At 36.0% G+C, this 19584-nt stretch overlaps 2 protein-coding genes across 2 annotated transcripts in view; one reads left to right on the top strand and one right to left on the bottom strand.

Moving 5' to 3' along the window:
- The window catches only part of LOC135073482 (gamma-tubulin complex component 2-like), a 38018-nt gene that overhangs the window by 14234 nt on the left and 4200 nt on the right, over positions 1-19584 (top strand). The window contains exon 14 of the mRNA XM_063967666.1: positions 17757-17900. Within this exon, the coding sequence (XP_063823736.1) occupies positions 17757-17900 (144 nt within the window). The remainder of the gene's footprint in view (positions 1-17756; positions 17901-19584) is intronic.
- On the bottom strand, positions 1219-16881 carry LOC135073165 (transient receptor potential cation channel protein painless). Its single transcript, XM_063967217.1, has 2 exons — positions 16765-16881; positions 1219-4113 (listed from the first exon to the last, which is right to left on the bottom strand). Exon 2 carries the CDS (start codon positions 4091-4093, stop codon positions 1241-1243), a length of 2853 nt encoding a protein of 950 aa, XP_063823287.1. The 5' UTR covers positions 4094-4113; positions 16765-16881; the 3' UTR covers positions 1219-1240.

Below are 19584 nucleotides of genomic sequence, written 5' to 3'. Positions count from 1 at the left end.
ACTAAAGTTTTTGAAAATATTTTATATCCTACATAGAAAAAATTTAGGATTCTAATCGCGAAAGAATTTTTTTTCGGAGCCTATTTCCTCCAAACAAACAAATAATGAAATCTTTCCTCTTTTATTAGTATAGATTTAACAACATGTACCATATTTTATGCAAATAATTGTTAATCTATTCTAAACAAAACTTTCCTCTCGAAACAAAACGCTTCTTTTTCTTCTTCACGAAACAAAACTCAAAGCGGATAAATAAATAAACAAATCTTTGGACAATTTCACAACGACATCTAGTCCCAAAGTAAGCATCTAATGTGCTTGTGTTAAGGGTGCTAACTTAATGGATATACCACTTACATACTTTTATATAATTTATTAATTAAATTAAATACATACATAATGATGACCCGTCAAATAAATTAAAATTCATCATTTCAATTTCTGCTCGGCCGGGAATCGAACCCGGGACCTCTCGGCATATTAGTCCGTTACAAACCACTACACCAAACGGCCGACTGGAAACAGGGACCTCTAGGCATAGTATCAAATGTATTTGGTTGCCGTATAAATCACCGCTTCACGACACGAACGCACGTAAACGTCATGGCGGGAAAAATGACACAGGTCCTGCCTTGACGGGCGCTCGCGCCATACTAATCGATGTCGGCTTGCGCATTGTAATTTATACTGATATTCACATCAATATTTTGACAAAGTGGTTAATAATATTTAAACAATAACTGTAGAAATCAATTCTACAATGAATATTCTTTATTTTGGGATACTTTTTTTGCAGTTATTGATGTGTTTTTAAACCAAAAACTACGATCAAAATGTGACGTTAATCTTCAAATTTGCCAAATTATTTTTAGACTTTACTCAATAATGGTAATGAAATTCAAGAATCTATTTCATTAATGTACTACAAGAATATATGTCCGATGAATACTATATATTTTTAAGCTTGTTATATGAGCATAAATAATAGATACAGGACTTTGAAATAGAGTCTGCGGCAATTTTTCCGTAAAATGGTTGTGGGAGATGGGGCACTGAGAATTAAGCAAAAGAGTTTTAGTAAATCCGTTTCATTAATGGTCAACACCAAAGATTGACCTATCTTTCGCAGTTATTAAATAAACTCTGGGTGTTGCTTAAGATAGTAATTCATGCTTTCAAAATCTTAGAAATTCGCACGAAAATGTAAAATGGCTCTTAATAATAAGGCGCATCATATATTTTAATACTTTTGTTGAGTTTCCAACTTTTGCAGCACTTTCTTGAGGATACTTTCGACATTCTCCAATTTCAACTCGGTTTGTGTCAATTTGTTCTTTATCTCGTCGAATTCTGTCTCATTTGTTTTGTTGCTTATTACAATTTTAGCATTTTTCACAATCTTTCGATCTAATTTATATTTCTGACAGCGCTCAAAACAGCATCCACCGCCTTCAATATCTTCATAATCGTCTCCAAACTTCCCCAAAGGTTCCGCGTGAGGAATTTCAATCTTATTGTCATTATTTGGTTTCACAATAATCCTGTATTTGGGCAAAAAGTTTGGAAACAAACATACGCGTTTCGCAACAGGTTTCAACAATTTCTGTTTTATGCTGTGCAAGTTCTCCAAACAAGACGGCCAAAACCACCATCGCGAGGCTGTAGTATGAATGCTGCCAATTAGTACACTTTCAAAATACGATATTAACCTTATTCGAGAAATGTGACCAACTAATTCGGCATCTGCTCTGATTTCTTGTGTGTCGCTGACAGCTAAGCCATTCAATAGATTGAACAACACGATCGGAATCATGAAGACGAATACCATAAATATTATATGACTGGTCACTGGGAATGTACTGAACTTTATGGACCCGGCATCGAACTCCCCTGTCAACATGACAATCGTCTTGAATAGAGATCTTCCAGGGTCTTCGAAAAAGTCTTCCTCTTCTTCTTCCTTCCCAGTATTATTAGGATTAGGCGGGGTTTGATCTTCCTCGTTATCTTCTCTAAATAATGTGTAAAAACTTAACGCAAATGCAATTATTAAAATGCAATACCATAGCAAAAACTTGAAGAAGTTCCACGAAACAGTTTTCAGCATCACGATGTTTGTAGATAGTGTAGGAAATTGGCCAATGAGGAGAACTAGTTCAGCAGATGATAACAAAATTGCTATAGCAGATAGTTGTTGCTTGGTCGACGCTGCGGCGGAGTCGTAGCATACAATCCAGGCTGTTACGAATATCAGTGCTATCTCCATCCAATTTTCTATGCTCTGTAAGTATTTGCTTGGGGATACTATCAATTGAAATAGTTCACGTATTATGAGCATTATGAAACCAATAATTGCACCAACATGAGTCACGGCATTTAGTATTTCGATTGAATTAGAAATAGATTGCTTATTTTCAACGCCATACCCTAATATTATGTATAAGATGAGACACAACCAAAAAAGAGAGTAGAAAGTGATATTTGCAAAAAAGAGACAGCTTATTCTCTGCCACTTTAAATATAAAAAGCTCGTGATTACTGGATGTTTTAGTAGCTGTTTTAATTCGTCGTTTCGGGTCATGTACAACAAAGCATCGGTTTCTGGTGCCAAAATTGCATCGTATTCTTTGATGTTGTTGTTAGCATTGTCCATTAAAGGCTTACTTAGTTCGTTTTCAAGTGAGTTATTGGGGTAAACAAGGAAGCTGTATTTCAAGTGTATTTCGTAATCATCGTCGCTAGGTCGTTCGCCATTTGTAGTGATACATTCGTCTAAATATGTCTCCAGTGTTTTTGCATTGATGTCTGCCAGCGGAGGTTCATTAAATTTATTTCTCAAGCCAATACAGGCTCCATTTCTTAACAATTCCAGTACTGTATCAGAATCACCATTTCTTGCTGCATAATGTAGTGCTGTATTGTCTTTTAGATCTGGATAATTAACATTAATGTTGATTTTAGGGTGTTTGAATAAAATTTCTAAACAACCTTTATGATCACTGTTGGAGTTTTTGGCATTTAATCTCATGCCCTTAATTGTTATTTGAATCAAGGATTCGCCGTTTACTTGATCAAACAAAGTAGATTCATTTTCAACAAACTTTTTTAAGATTTTGTAATATCCATTTTGACAGGCGATTGCGATGGGTCTGTATGTGTTTCCTGAACATGTAGCATTGGGGTCAGCGCCCGAGGAGAGTAGCGTGTTGACAACTCTTTCAAAGCCTTTCTCTGTAGCCAATTGTAACATAGTGTTCATACCATTGTTCGCCGATAGTGCAGGGCGGTGTTCGTTCTTGTTGACTAGCATAGTAAAATCTCGAATAAAATTTTCTTCCTCGTGTCTACTGAGATATGAAAATAATTTGTCGTTGTCAATGGTTTCGATAACTTCCCCAAAGGAATCGAACTTAGCTAGTAAGTGTGGAAAAGCTTCTTTCAGAAAATAACGCGCTGATTTTCCTCTCCTGTCTTTATACGTATCTAAGTCAACGGGATCCTTTGCATAATCCAAAATAAGAGTGATCACTCTCTCAAGACCTTGTTTAGCCGCTGAGTAAACTGGAGTGATCCCTTTTGAGTCTGGCGAGTTAGGATTGCACCCAGTTTTTAATAGCAGTTCTATCATATCTTCATAAATAACCAAATCATGTTCCCGATCATCTTCTAAATCTTCAATTTTCTTTATTGCCAAAAGTAATGCTGTGTTTCCTTTACTTTTGATGTTGACATCAATGCGGTCGTCTTCCAACAAGGCTCTGAGTCCTTCCAGATTACCACTTTCTACGGCGAAATGAATCGGTGCAGCGCCGTGGGTTTCATTGAGATTGTTGACGCTAACTTCGTGGCTTAGCAGAAGTTTGACGAACTGTTCTTTGCCTGGTTCCGAGAGTGCTAGCTCTAGGCAGGATTTGTAGTCTGGATACTGATAGACGTGGTCCAGGTCGACGGCTCCGTAGCTGACGAGTTTCTTGAAAGTTGAGTAGTCATTGGTCCGGAGAGCTGTCCTAAGCTGCGTCTGAGGATCTGTCCCGAACAGGGAACTACCTCGCGACAGGCGATTCGAGTTCATCTCGTAAGTGTCCCGCGTCATGGCTTACGTTACACTGGCATCTGGAAACGAGAAAACAATATTTTTGAACCAATTTTCTCATTGAAGTTAATTGTTTTAGTACTATGTAGTACTCGAAAGTGGAGTTTAAACGGGTCGATCAATTGGCTTTAATTAATCTAATTAATTAATAATACCATATGGTCAATGTTTTGAGTGAGCAATTGGGGTCCATATTGGCTCACCTAAAGTTATTTACCCGAAATTGTTCTTCCTAACGATTTTAAATCCGAATGATCACTCTTCCTAAAATTTTTCATCCTAAAGTTTTCATTCATACTATTTGTAGTGCTACCGGCGATGTTCATAACACTCATGTTTCCGAAAATTGTAATTAATAATATCATTTATGTAAATATATTTAAACTCCTACTGTTTTTTATCATAACACTTTTATCCCTAAACATTACCATAATATTTTCACTCATACCATAGAATAATAATAAATACTACGTACAGAAGTACGTTCTTCGCGAATGAAACGTAAGGCCACAGTTCTAACCTAACCTAAACCAATAATAATGAATAGACCGATTCGTTTCTGGAACTTGACTGAATGACTGGAGCGGGACTCTGGCTTCGCTCGCTCGGCTCGTGCGTTGTGGTCACAGTTCTAACCTAACCTAAACCAATAATTATGAATAGGACCGATTCGTTTCTGGAACTTGACTGAATGACTGGAGCGGGACTCTGGCTTCGCTCGCTCGGCTGGTGCGTTGTGGTCACAGTTCTAACCTAACCTAAACCAATAATTATGAATAGGACCGATTCGTTTCTGGAACTTGACTGAATGACTGGAGCGGGACTCAAGTATACGTGCTAATGCCAACAAACTTGAACTTTAATATATCGTCAAAGAAAGAAATCTAAACAAAAAAGATATGACTGAATAATAGTGTAAAATATGGTTATGTTTAGAAAATCTAGGAGAACAAATAAAAGTATAATAGATGTTTATTGCTAATGACATTATGAAGTTGAATGATTCGGAATTATGAACATTAGAGACAGAGTAGTTAGGAATTGTGATTGTTAGGATGAAAAATTTTAGGAAGAACATTTTCGGACTTCCAATTTTCGGAGTTGAAAATTTAGGTGAACTTTGGCGCACCCGAGCAATTGGTTTCAACGTCTGTGTACGTTATTTAACTTTTATAGCAGCTATTATTGGTACTTTCCAAAGAATAGATCACACAGACTAAGCGCTTAAGTCTACATGCCGATTTAATTAAAATTGTTAAGTGGTTGTACAAACATTCTCGTGTGAAGCGGCCATATGATTGGCATCTACATATTCCGTTATTTGATGTTTAATCTGTTGAGCGATAATAGCTACGGATTAACGTTAATATTGATCTTCTTATGATGTTTTTTTAGATTTAAGGGTGTATAAAGTGTATTTTGCAGTTAAAGAGTTTATTTTCTTTTCAGCATGTTTCTTGGTGACACCTGTTTGAAACTTTCATAGTCAATAAATCATAACAGTGGTACTTATTCTGTCCTTATTCTTTACACGTATGCAGGCATGCTCTCTATATTACCACTAAATGCCCAGTCAGTACTGCCTAATAGTGAATTCGGATGATGTCATTGCATTAAATGAGCTCTTTCCATGGAAGTTAACCTAATATTTACTCTACGGCAGCAATAATGAAGGGGCCATTATTCCAATTTTCTCCCGGTGCGGTGCCATAAAATTAATGCTACGCGCGTGCCTCACGCCTCTCACCTGAATCGTGTAATTGGACCGATTTGCGCTCTCTATTATGTTATTCTTAATTGTATACCAGAGCTTTACCGTTACACTGCATTTCCTCGACAATGCGCTTTCTGTGTTGATCTTAGATCGCATAATAGCATTTCACCGAGTTCTTTTATAGCTCCCAATTTGTGCTTGATTTTATTGCACTATAATTGCTGTTTGAAGATGAATCGGTATACCGCTGTGTGCATTACTGTTTTACAATTTGCATGCTAAGCACTCGGCTGGTAACGGATTTGTTTGCGTAAACATCGATTTGATTTGTAGCAGTCTTTATTAATAGCTAGAAGGTATATGAGAAACTTCTCTTAGTGCCTAAGTGCTTATTATTTTATTTCATCATAGACATACTTAATGGTGCCGCCCAATAGAAATTTTCATGACCTATTTCATTTCAAAATTGATTACTAAATTTCACCGTGAAAACATAACTAATTGTAAACTGCTTTTGCATTTAAAGTATTAGTGTAGGCGAGTATGATACTTAAGTTCATTACATCAGATCTGCATCGCAAACGGTGACTAATGGTGTGTTAGAAATATGTATGTACACATTCAAACTAATATGACTAGTATAGTTCGCTTGTCGGATTACTAAAGAAGGTTATTTGTCTTTGGCTTAACTTTGAATACACCGTAACTAAGCCTTGCCTTGGCCGTCCACTGTTTAGCATAAGGATTAAGACGGTATACTGCGTAAAACAACATCGTCTGAATCTCTTAACATGGGATGAATAACACATACAAACTTAGTTTTGTTTCAGAACATAAAATAACTTGAGAAGGAGATTAGGCTTTGACGAGATAATTGCGAAAAAATGTGTTCGAATAAAAGATATTTTAATTATTATGAAGTTTCGCTATCTACTTATTTATTTTAGCTTGAGTCATCATGCTTCCTCTCTGATGAAGGGGTTCGATTCCGCGCCGCGCGAGATCTTTGGTCAGTTCAGCTATTGTCGAACTGTAGGTATAGAATACCTAAAATCAATAATTAGTGCCAAAAGCTCCGTGTCCTCTTCACTATTAACGTAATATGATGTTGTTTCGTATTATTCATATGTGAGCGTGACGTGCCGGACCAGTATAGTTCGCCTCGTGCCCCACCAGTTGCCTTATCGCCAAAACAGAGGAAAATCAACGAAAAGTTCAAAGAGCCATAAACCGTTTACACCAAACAATAGCAGTGCCCGCCCATTGGAACGCGATGAGATGCCCCACATGTTCTTTTATTGAATAATTGCTCGGGCAACTTTGTCTCTTATGTGTAGAGCAGTAAAGATGAAAGCATAAATTGACCACTATCCTCGGACGCGGCCATCCATAAGTTGCTCTTCATTCTGCACCACGCTTTCAACGTATAAAATTGCTTTAGGTACTTTATTAGGTAATTTTTTGAGATCAGATTTTTATATTTGTTGAAAAAAACACTTAGCCGCATGTGTTAAATAATTAACATAGCACAACAATATTTTCGTTCCGATTTTATTCAGACCGGATCCCACTAAGTAATTAATTACATAAACGCCAAAGTTTATGAAGATGAATGGATGAAATGAAACTTTTAGATTCAACATTACAAAGAATACCGTGTACAGGTGCATTCTCAAATCTAATAACGACAACTTTCAAAACTATCTTTTTTCGATTCAAATTGTATAACCGGCCGTGCGGTAAGCCTTTGATTAATCGTCTGCTTTATGGGACCAGTGATAATGAAACTGGTTAATAAATTAGGATCCATCCAACGGCGTCTACTGTCTCTGCAACTTTTCGTTCGAACAGCGATTACTTGTCTGACTTGTCAATGTTTTGTTTAAAACCACAGAATAGATGAGTTTTACGATGGTTTTAAAATAAAACATTTGTATGCAATTGTGATGCCATAACAATAAACTGGAAGGTCCATCATCATCATCATCATCATTTCAGCCACAGGACGTCCACTGCTGAACATAGGCCTCCCCCAATGCTTTCCATGTTGATCGATTGGTAGCGGCCTGCGTCCAGCGCTTCCCTGCTACCTTTACGATGTCGTCGGTCCACCTTGTAGGTGGACGTCCCACGCTGCGTTTTCCGGTACGCGGCCTCCATTCCAGAACCTTTCTGCCCCATCGGCCGTCAGTTCTGCGTACTATGTGCCCTGCCCATTGCCACTTCAGCTTGCTAATACGTCGGGCTATGTCAGCGACTTTGGTTCGTTTACGGATCTCCTCATTTCTGATTCGATCTCGCAAAGAAACACCAAGCATAGCCCTCTCCATAGCACGCTGTGCAACTTTGAGCTTCTGTATAAGGCCTATAGTGAGAGGCCACGTTTCCGAGCCATAAGTTATCACTGGTAACACACTGGAAGGTCCATTAACTTTTAATTTATTTTATTAGGTAAATAAATACCAACCAACAGAGGTATAATATTATTTTCAAAACATTGTCTCCTTTAAAAATCAGGGATTATTCGAATAAGCAAATAATAAAACAACTGAAAATTTAACTATAAACAAGAATACAGACAGAAGCTAAATAGCATTATCACTATAATATTGACGTAAATGGATATCGTGATACGAGATAAATCGGTGCTAATCCAATATTTTCTTGAATAGTTCAATAAACATTTGCCCACGAACAATGTACAAATGGCAGCACAAAAAGTTAAACACGGTGGAGCCCTATCACGTTATAATTCAGACTATTTTGAAAAAAAAAATGCATAGTCCGATGTGCAGTCGACTGTACACGAGTTGTTGTAAAACAAAATACAAGCTGATGTTATCATATCATTTGCTTTTTCATCCTTGGCATTTGGTTCAAGTGTCAAAGATAATTATCAGCAAAGAGCAGTACAGCATCGGCACTCCCCATCCTCTCTCATAAACATGACCTTGTAATTTCAATCAAACCTTAATGTACTGGTTATCAGTGATTTACACGGGTCATATAAAGCCGCTTTTGAAAAGTATAAACATAATTTATTTATTTGCACTTTAACTTTAAAAAGCACATACAGTACATGATATCTAGACAATTAGATATTTGTTAAAATTGCGTCGCTACGTTCCTAAGAAACCTACAGATTCAAGAGTATTTGAAAGTAATTATTGAATGACTCCACATGCCCCTTCATTTACAAATGCTGTCATAAAATCAAACCTTGAAGACGACTTGACTCATCTCTGCTTGTCAATAAGCACTTATTCACATTAGTCTATCAGTAACCCCTTCGCTTTTGCATTATTATTATGTATTTTGAGTGTGTTTATGTAAGTTTCAAATGTGAGTGATTCATGGCTCAACGTATTCTGTATTTTAGATATGTATCTTGTAAATGGTAGGAGGAAACAATATCAGCTCTACAAAGAACAAAATAAAAGTTTGTAAAAATGACTAACCATTAACTTCACTAATGGGTTTATTATGGTGCAAAAGTTGAAACGAGTGGCAAACAATATTAAGGGTTCGATGTGCTGACGATCTATTATTGTAAATAAATGAGTAATATATTGGTAAATAGCTTAAGCAATAGGGAAATAACATATAAAATTAGACTTAAGGCAAACAATACATTAAAGATTCGGTAATGGGCAATGAGTCGAGTTTTTCCAGTTAGTGCTTGATCCAAAATTCAGGGTATCATCTTCCTTGGGTCTTATTCTAAACTCGTCCAGTTTCTTTCTCGGATGAATTCTGCTTTACATAATTTATTCTTATTTCTTCTTAAGATACACTATCACTTTTGTATAATTTATTATGCATGTTAAAAATATTTTTGTTAAGTGTCATGAATGAGTGATTCATGTGCTGAACTTCTACAGATTTCTAAAAGTAATATTATTGTATTCAGATATTATAGATATTCATTCTTTTCAAAGTGCTTGTAGACAAAAATGCGTCATCGGAAACGTTACTGCTTAGTTTAGTTAAATATTGGTTCTAAATGTAGTAAATATTTGCAATATCGACGAGTGCTTACTATATTTCAATTTAGATTAGGTGTTTGCTACTTAAACCACGGTACTTAAACGCATGTTGAGTTTCTTGTCAGCGATTTATAATTTTCCATGATTATCATTTTTAACAATTTCGAAAAGCTAAGTTTCTATGTATTACTCTCATTTTTAGTTACGCTTTATGTTGCTTTTTCCACAGTAATTCTGAGCACTACAAATCGTTTTACGCATCTTTAACAACAACTAAACTAAAATTTAAAAAGCCGATATCTCATTCGTTGAACGAAAGGACAGACGCCGAAACAAGTAACGCAGCTTTGTTTTCTTTTTTATCTTTCATTAAAACAAAAAGTATCTTTAATCGCTTTAACAATTAGGGGCTTCCGCTGTTTCTCCCAATCTGTACTGTGGTTTATACAACTTACACGACACGCTACCGGTATTCGAAGGGTCTACTCCGTAAGAAACCGATTTCGATATATTCTGCTGACTTGTCTATCTCTCTCACACTTTACAGAACACTGCCTATAGTGTTAAAGATGGAATTAGCCTCAGATCATAGAAGGGAATAGATGTGAAACGGGGGCGTGGCGCGTGTCTCCGCGATATGCCCAGAAACGAACATCGGCCGCGTAGCTAGGTTAGTCGCGATTCAGTCGTACTAAGGAAATGTTCTCCGATATTTTGGATAATGCGTCGTTACGTGCAATAAAACAAGTCAAACGAAGAACTACAGGAACAATGGAGTCATTTACTACATGTAAGTATTGCAAATCCATTGGTATTTTGCTTATAAATTAAAAAAACTAAACATTTTTACGAACGAACTCAGTGCCGTAACAGTTACTGCGATATCGAAATCAGTGGTGATAAAAATTCTAACACACTTGTACATTGACGATTTAGTTAGCAACCACTTTATGTCATGCTCAACTACTGCGCAATGTATTTAATTTCTTCCGATATCCACTGTCGTGTGAAAATACACAGTACGGCCGCATGTGCCGGTCGTAACATAGTGCCGTGCTCGTGTTCTAATGCGGTTTCCTATTATCGATAAATAGAAGTAAATTATAATTTTCTATTTGGTAATTTTAAATAAAAAAATGATGTGTTACTTGCGATTATAAGAGTTTACAAAAAAAAAATAACAGTAGAAGTAATTAGTAACTGTCAACTATGTAATTACTATAAGAGCTAGTTGCAAGCCTAATATAGGCATTATTTTTGATAAACATATGCGGTACGCAGATCGCCATAATTAAAAAGTAAATGCGTGATAGTAGTTAATAATAACGTATAATAATAAAAAGGTTTTCATACATAAGCATTTTGTGAAATCAGTTTCGAGCCTTGCCCCTAGCGATTTAAAGTATCGATATCTTGTCGACTCCATTTTATCTTTGTTCTCTCACTAGCGTTTTCTTAGTGTGCGTCACGTCACGCGGCTATTGATTGGCCATAAGGCATGCCTTCTGGCCAATCACAGCACTTTTAAGCCGGTTGCACATGTTGTCGTAGACTCTCAGTCGCTTTGTTTTTTACACAGTTGAATGTGTGTGTGGGAGCTGTGGTGGGGGAAATGTGGGGACACTGGTTCTCGTTGTAGTTACGCGCGACTTCATATCTATTCTCTTTCTATGATCTGAGGAATTAGCTGATAAAATGCTATCTCTTTTCAGAGTAGACCCCCACAGTAAGTAATAATGACGGTTTGATTGCACGCCACGCCTACACTTACTACAAAATTGCTCGGAAACTAAATCATAAGTTGTATAATTGATCTCGTAAGATTCTTTAATCTTCGTGTTATTACTATTTGTTGTTTGGTGATAACTGTTGTGTCGGTGAAAGTCCGATTATAATAAATAATTCATTCAAACCTCATGCGGTTTTATTATAGGAAAGAACACGAGATAGTCGTTTCAAGACGTGACTTAACCCTTCATTTGATTTTGTTCACTGGGATGAACATTCAATTGAAAAAAATAATATGCCGAGTGCATACGTCTTAATTTCTGGTAAGTTTTTTTTTTCACTAGAAAATATACTTAAGTTTTGGTAGAAAAATATTTGTATGTGCTAGTCACAGTCTGAAAGTGTTAATTTTAGCCAAAATGCCGGCCATAGCGAAGACCAGGCTTTAGTGTCAAGGTGTTTATTCAAGCTTTACATGTTTTTTATTATAATTGAGTAATGACAGTGGTTTTAACGTATTGCATAGTGTTCATGCTTAATAACTTGATTGATTTACAATGCTCATTTAATAAATAAGCCATGTTATACCAGGTCAAAGTCGAGTGTTCATCCCAGTGAACATTGCCAAATTACTAATAATCTTTGATTGTTCATCCCAGTGAACGTTGTCAAATAGGCTATGAAACGTTTATTTTTGCTTAATTTTATTTCAGTGGACTAATTTCTTTATTTAGAGGATTTTTTTATTTTGTTTGGGATGTTGGCAGCTTAATACTGTATATTGCATGAAATGTAATATCAGAATAATGTTTTGTTACTGGTAAAAGTGGACATAATTGTTTTCTAAATTTTCATGCAAAATAATTACATATTTTAATTTAGCGGTTGTTTGTAGATTCAAAGTTTGTAGTTCCAAATAATATTTTTGATTAAAATCATTTTTACTTTTTTATTTAAACCCTGAAGAATATATTTTATAAATGTGGGATCTGTTTTTTTATTATTTAGTGCGACTTGTCCACTTTTAAGTTACATGAACAAAAAATTATGATTTTTTCTTTAAAAACATTAAACATTGTTTTACCTCAACGATCAAACAAAATTGTATGGTAATAGTTAATTTCTTACTATTTTGTGCACCAAAAAGCGTTTAATAATATAAATTTTACTTTTTATATGAATAATTATTTTAATTTAATGCCGCTACCCTAAATTGGCAATGTTCACCCCAATGAACAGTTAAAATTCTTCATATATTTGGCAGTGTTCATCGGGATGAACATTGTTTTTTTTCTATTTGGTGAAGTTCCGATTTTTTATATATTTTTTTCTGACCTATAAATAACCCTAAGAACATAAATCCGACGATGTATTTTTATTTTTTGATAAATAATGAGTCTGCCAAATTAAGGGTTAATATTATGTGGTTTGGTACTTCGTTTTCGTAACCGCTGTATAGGGTAATATTTAATGAATATCCGCATACATAGCTATTTTATTAATACTCAACAATTGAATTAATAAATAGATACGTCACAATTATTGTTCGTCAAATTGTAATATGTGATTCAGTTATGGATTTTAGTTAGTCATAAACGGATATTTTGGTTCCGCGGTTTCGTTGGCGTAGGTTTCGGCTTGACTCAGAAAACAAAACTACATTACATAATAATATGTTAATGTACCTAGTAAACAAGTGTAAAGTTGGATTTGATTCCTTTCTTTTACCATTGGTATTAAAGGAATAAATAGATCGCTTTAATTAAACACACAAACGCATCCATGGGGAACTTACAATACCGAGATAAAAAGGTCATATTTATATCAGTCTTAAGAACATTTCTACTCTGAATAATCTGATCAGTCATATTTTTATATTACTTCATTAAACAACAATATTTGTAACATGTCTTGTTTAATAAATTATTGAGAAAAATACAAGATTTGAGAGGAGACAGGAGCCATTATGAAAGATGCTAATATTCCTTTCTTTATTTAGACTCTTTCTTATGGTAATCCCAGCATCTTGATAACCTTGTGAGTTCAGAATAAGCGAAATTACCATTTTGCTATGGTTCAGCGTTGGGTATGTAAAAAACCATAAATATTATAAGTAAATATACAGCCAACATTATTAAGATTTTGGATATACAAAAATTTAACTTAATAATGCGGCGTCCAATTAACTCTACATTTAAATGTAATCCTAAACAAGTTTTTGTGAAATACCAGCTCGTATCGCTCTAACGGATTTGGGTTGTTATGAATTTTAACGAGGCTATTTAATTAATTCTTCTTAACTTGGGTTTACGTCAGAAAAGTCTTGGATACAGACCGAATTAAACTTAATATGCAGTACTTAATGGTATGCGAAGGACTGGCAATCATAAAGATAGCTTATGCTTCGTACGTGACTAATAATAATGCAATCTCGAGAGGAAGACATTTCCATTTTGCGTATAATGTTAATCCAGAGATATGTACGCGGTCGGAATAAGCGCAGCAAATTGCTAGTGATCTCAACCATCTCGACCAGTGTTGCCACATATCCGGTACTTGACCAACTAACAGCCGAAAGCCTTCCGTTCCGCACACGACATTTCAATTTGGACTACGTCTTCAAGTGCGCCAGCGCTTTTTGTCAACTCTGCGCTTAATTTGCTTCGCCCTAAAAAGCGAAACGCATTTCTCCTACTTTCCTACGAAAAACAAAACGGATTAACTGTTCGTACATTCCAGTAGCCGCTACACACGCAACAATAAGTATATTAGTGGTTCTGCTATTGATTCTGTATCAACACGCAGGGGGCAATAAATTCATGATAGCCCTGCGATATCGAGTGTTTGCGCTGTAAAGCGATTGGATATTCGCATTAATGAGTTCAATTTCAGTGAACTCTATATAGACTGGTTAATAGCCCATAAAGATTTTAGTAAAACGCCAGATCTTTTACGATACCCTGAGTGCTGGTAAAGAGCGCTTGCGACTTGAGTTTCTATTTCGAGTCGCTGGAGCGGCGCCGGCGGACTCGATTTGTGATTAACACTTTTTGCTTAGACTTTTGCTGCTTTTTTAGCTAACTGAGCTGAACTCTCCATCCGTTATTTAACGCACGTTGGATTTTAAATGAGTGAGACGCTGTAATCTCTAAACGCGGATACCCAAAGCCGACAGAAGATGGTAGGTAATTTTACTTGTGATATAACTTACTTTCAGTTGATATTGGTTTCTTCTCGTGTACATTCCGGCCATCGTCAACTCATGTTTGCTTATACGTCCACTAAAGTGTTACAACGATGGCTATTTGTTTGGCACGTCCAAATATTGCAGCGTCTAATTGATGTATTCTGGCAACGGTGTCACCTGAGGTATTGTTCGTCGGAAATTAATTTCGTATTTGGTTTACCGTTGATCAATTCAATTGGGTTGGTAAATTATTCAGAGGATATTAAGCCCGATGGCGGTCGAAGGTCCGTATTTGGTGATGCGGGGTTATGCGGGTGAATGCGTCATCGGTAGTCAATACTTGCTTGCACCGATCCATATCTAGATACAGGCTATTGAAAGATTGTTTTATAAAGTACTTATCATTACATACCAACTTACACCTACATTAAACACGATTTGATTTCGAAAGCCAAATCAATGATAACTTTAATGTGTATCAAGAATTCAAGGCTCAGTTTTCATGCTTATATTTAACGCGTAAAGAATACAGAAACATCAAGTATAACATACTTTATACGTACATATTTTTGATTGGTATAATGCCCTATTTGTCTGCAATGGAATCTAAAACTTAAAAAACCATGTAATTTTAAAACTAACATGTACACGGCCCCCACACGTGCAATCATCTGATAATGTTTCACGGGCAATTTTCTAATTAATCACGACCTGTTCGCTGAACACCACGTCCAATCGCGTATCACCGTGAGAACAGAATATCCAACATTGTAGAATAGCTCATACTTCAAATTGATGATTCTCCAATGAAGCTCGACACCTGTCGTAAGCAGAATCGCTGATTGAGAGGCAGGGGTCACTCAGGGCACATACTGTCCATCAAGCAATGTTAGCATTTCTCGGCATTAAATTAGAAACTTATGGTTATAATTTTTGATGATTAATAAGTTGCTAAATGTTAATGAATTGAAATTATCTCAAATATCAATCATTCAACCAGATATAGCGACGCCCTAACCGCAAATGGATGTAAACAGACAACCGACACTAACCAATGTTCTAAGTCTATGATTCTAGAATAACCAGTTCCACAACTCCACAAGGTACTATAGATACCCTATACAGGTGTTCTACCGCTACACGTTGGGTCCCTGCATTTGCAACCAAACGGGTGTATTGTCTAGAAACCAAACTATCACCGGATATGATGTTCGTTTCAATAAACACGCTTAGCGACGCATGCGCTGCGGCTTCATCAATTATACTTGCAATGACTATATCCTGCGCAATGGGTTATTGTTAGACCCTAAAAGTGATAATAGGATGTTTTTGGATTCGTTACTTTTTCCCATTTTCAGAGAGGATGTTGTTACTCCTTTTTATCACTTACTTTTTGTTATGGTCCTTGTGATTGATCGCATAGTATATTACATGACACGGTGATTAAACAAATTCGTGATTCTATGTAGAGACACATCTTCCACGCTGTAAATCCTAGTAAATTTTTGGCAATCAAAGGAAACGGGCATGTAGTTGTTTTGTGTCACTGATACGACCCACATGTCCTGCACCATCACAACATGGTGACGTCACCGACCTTGACTCAGGGACCGACCACATTTGATGATCTCTTTTCAATATTTACATGTAACATATGTTACTCTGATAAAAACCCTGCATTCATCAGTTAGCTATGTTTTAAACACATTTGACACAAATCTCAAATGTTAATGTAAATTGGTACGCGAGTTTCCATGTTTTACGTAGAAAATATCTGCTCATGTTTTTGATCTTTTTGCTTTTAATTAATTCGCACTAGTTAATTTTACGCGGTTCGAATAAGCTAACAATTGCGATTTCCTCGAAAAATACTAAAATCTATTTGACCTTTTACTTTACAATGTAACTGGAATGTAACTTTACCTTTCAAACGGCGTCTTTGTTTGAATAAGCGAAATTGCATACACGAATTATGCATTAACTGCAAATTCTCACTGCACTTTTAGATTACCTACATGTAAAATACATTCTCATGCACTGTCAAACCAAAACCCACCTGAAAGGAATTTCACTGAAAGTATTTTCGCACTGTTCACAAGCACTTGTTCACTGGTCTCCGCTGGGTCCCATTGCGCGGGCGCACGGCCTGGCTGCGTCGTCGTAGTGAGGCGGCGCGCTGGCGTGGGAGGCGCGGATCCTGCGCTGACCAACTCAATTACCGACCATACTCATTTAACGATAGAAGGTCGGGTACGGGTCATATTGTCCTATTCAAATTCACTCTTATTATGTAAAATTATAATAGAATCAATTGGACCTTTTTCTTAATCTGTTGTTAAAAGCTGCGACAGACAGCCATATTGTTATTTTTTGCGAAGTCTCAAGTTTTTTCTGTGGGCGGAGCGGTTACCTGATAATTTGTAGGCGGTGCTTTTTGAGATTACGTCACAAGGAATTACTCACCTTGTACGGATGATAGCACATCAAGCTAAATATGTTGGAGTCTTATCTCGTTGTAATACAGGCTATTTTGCAACAAAAATATAATAGTCTGATATGCTGTCGATTGTAATGTGGCCAGTCTGTAAACAATCGCAGCACTTGTCTTAAGGCTCAGGGGTTGATCGGACTGAGGAATGTGAAAACCATTAAAGCTAATGAGTCAGAGTCAGACCGAACTGCTTGAGTGATGTTCTCGGAAAGTAATGCAATGAATGCAGTAACGATGATATCGATATAAGCAGAAAGCAGACCACCTGGTTTAAGTGTTTGCAGTGCATATTTGCACTGTAACATTTTATACTTTCAAAGCGTGAAAATACAGATTAAGTATAATCAATACCAATATTTATATGTGTATGAACCTTTTATATTGGTCTAGGTGTTTTCCATTTTTAATAAGGATGTATTAAAGTATTTAATTATGTAAACCAGTCTGCTGAGACTAGGCGCCGTTAAATAACGTAATCTAAGGACTTAATATGTATAAGAAAGTCCAAGAAATAAAAAGCACTTACATTCTACAAACCAATGTTCACATTATTCCAGGTCAACAACGTGGATGAGGTTCTGGAGAGGCACAACGACTTCCTCGAGTCCTGTCTTGGAGACTGCATGCTGACCAGTCCTCAGCTTCTAAAGGCAGTCACCACGCTCTGCCTGGTCTGCGTCCAGTTCTGCACCTTCATACAGGTAAACAAGACTCAAAATCGTTCAACACTATAATATCTGCACGTTGATGTTTAGGTCCCATTTGTAATTTATTGTAATCGATGATCAAGTACCAATCAACCCTATTTAGTAAAAAGGAAACAAGAATTCAGTTAAAATACAGAAACACGGCGTCAAGGCGACATTTTTGCATGAGTTACATAATTATTTTATGTACTCAAGGCTTGACGTTACGGCTGCAATGGAAAAAGAAATTTAGTTTCCTTTTGTTAAAATTCTACTTTTCACAACATGATGTGTTGTAGAGGAGGTATAGGTACCGTCTATATGCGTTTAATCCACTGTCATGAATGATCCCAATATCTAATTTTTAAAATGAATTCTATCCGCTCGACTTACATATTGGACAGTCTCCCCTACAATTTTAAAATGTATGGCCTTAGTATAAAGTTCAAAATCAAGAGGATTTTTAAAATTTTGTGACAAGTTCGGGACTATCTTTATCTCAATTCTATTTGATAGCAATATCAGTGCAATCTGTCACAAACAGTGCAGCAAACAAAATGGCATATTTTCAGTTCTAAAATGTTGATTGTATTGTATTTTATAATATACAGTCTATTTTTATACAATATGACATGTTGCTGGCATTTGGTGAATCGTGAATTAAACGCAACAATCTGTCTTTGAAATTAATCTATGAAAATGTGTATTTTTGTATTTATTGATGTATCATATAATAACTCACATGACTTATCGTATTTATTTAAATTGGGGATTAAACTCCGTAATAATAACAGTTTCAAAATTTTTATTTAATGCATAATTAATTAGTGTCAATATTGTACCCAGTTTTAATGACTATGCATTGTAAATAATGTTGTTGTACCATATTTTTATTTTTATCTTATGAAAATCCACACTGTTGTGTTGTTATTGTAAAAGCCTAGCACATCGGCACAAGCTTTATTTTATAAAGCGCTGGTATTACGTATACTGCTTTTTACTTGATTAATACTGTTATTTACCGAGGTTACACCATGTAGATTTTATAACTCAAACATTAGTTGGGGAAATAACTGTGTATAAGATATGATACGTTATGATATTTTAATTTATCGAAAGCGAGAACTCACGGAGCGTAATTTTCCCGCGTCTACCATAACTACGAGTTGTAAACAACTTAAAAAGTGGGCAATTAATACTTATTGTACTTTTGTTTTGTTTATTATATGTTTTTGGACGAATGATTAATTCAAGCTTGCAATGTATAAATTACTGTTTCGGGAATCGAACCTTCAGCTTTGTCTTTCTTACCATGAATTTTTCATGTTTCCACTGCCTTGATAGATACGGGAAAATTCATCTGCGAGAGTTCTAGCTAGTCTTATTTACTAAGGCTAACTATCTATCGTATTTATGCATAACCGATATCCTTTTAGTACGCTTTTGCGTTTAGTATTATATGATTTCTAACAATAATTTATTTTTGTATTTTCTTTTAACGCTACCAAAACACGTTAATTGGCAAAAGGAGATGCACAAGTACTTCGTGGACGCAGAGCTTAAGCCGGGTTGACACGTTACGAGACAGCTCGGACCGAGTCACGTCCGAGTACACTCGTACGAGTCAGCGTCATACGAGTGTACTCCTATAGTGGTTTACACGTTCATAGTGTACTCTTATCAAAGCTCATTCAATTTT

The sequence above is a fragment of the Ostrinia nubilalis genome, chromosome 7 (genome assembly GCF_963855985.1).
Source record: "Ostrinia nubilalis chromosome 7, ilOstNubi1.1, whole genome shotgun sequence".
Lineage (NCBI taxonomy): Eukaryota > Metazoa > Arthropoda > Insecta > Lepidoptera > Crambidae > Ostrinia > Ostrinia nubilalis.
The sequence above is the reverse complement of the archived record's forward strand: the minus strand, read 5'-3'. Positions and strand labels throughout refer to the sequence as shown.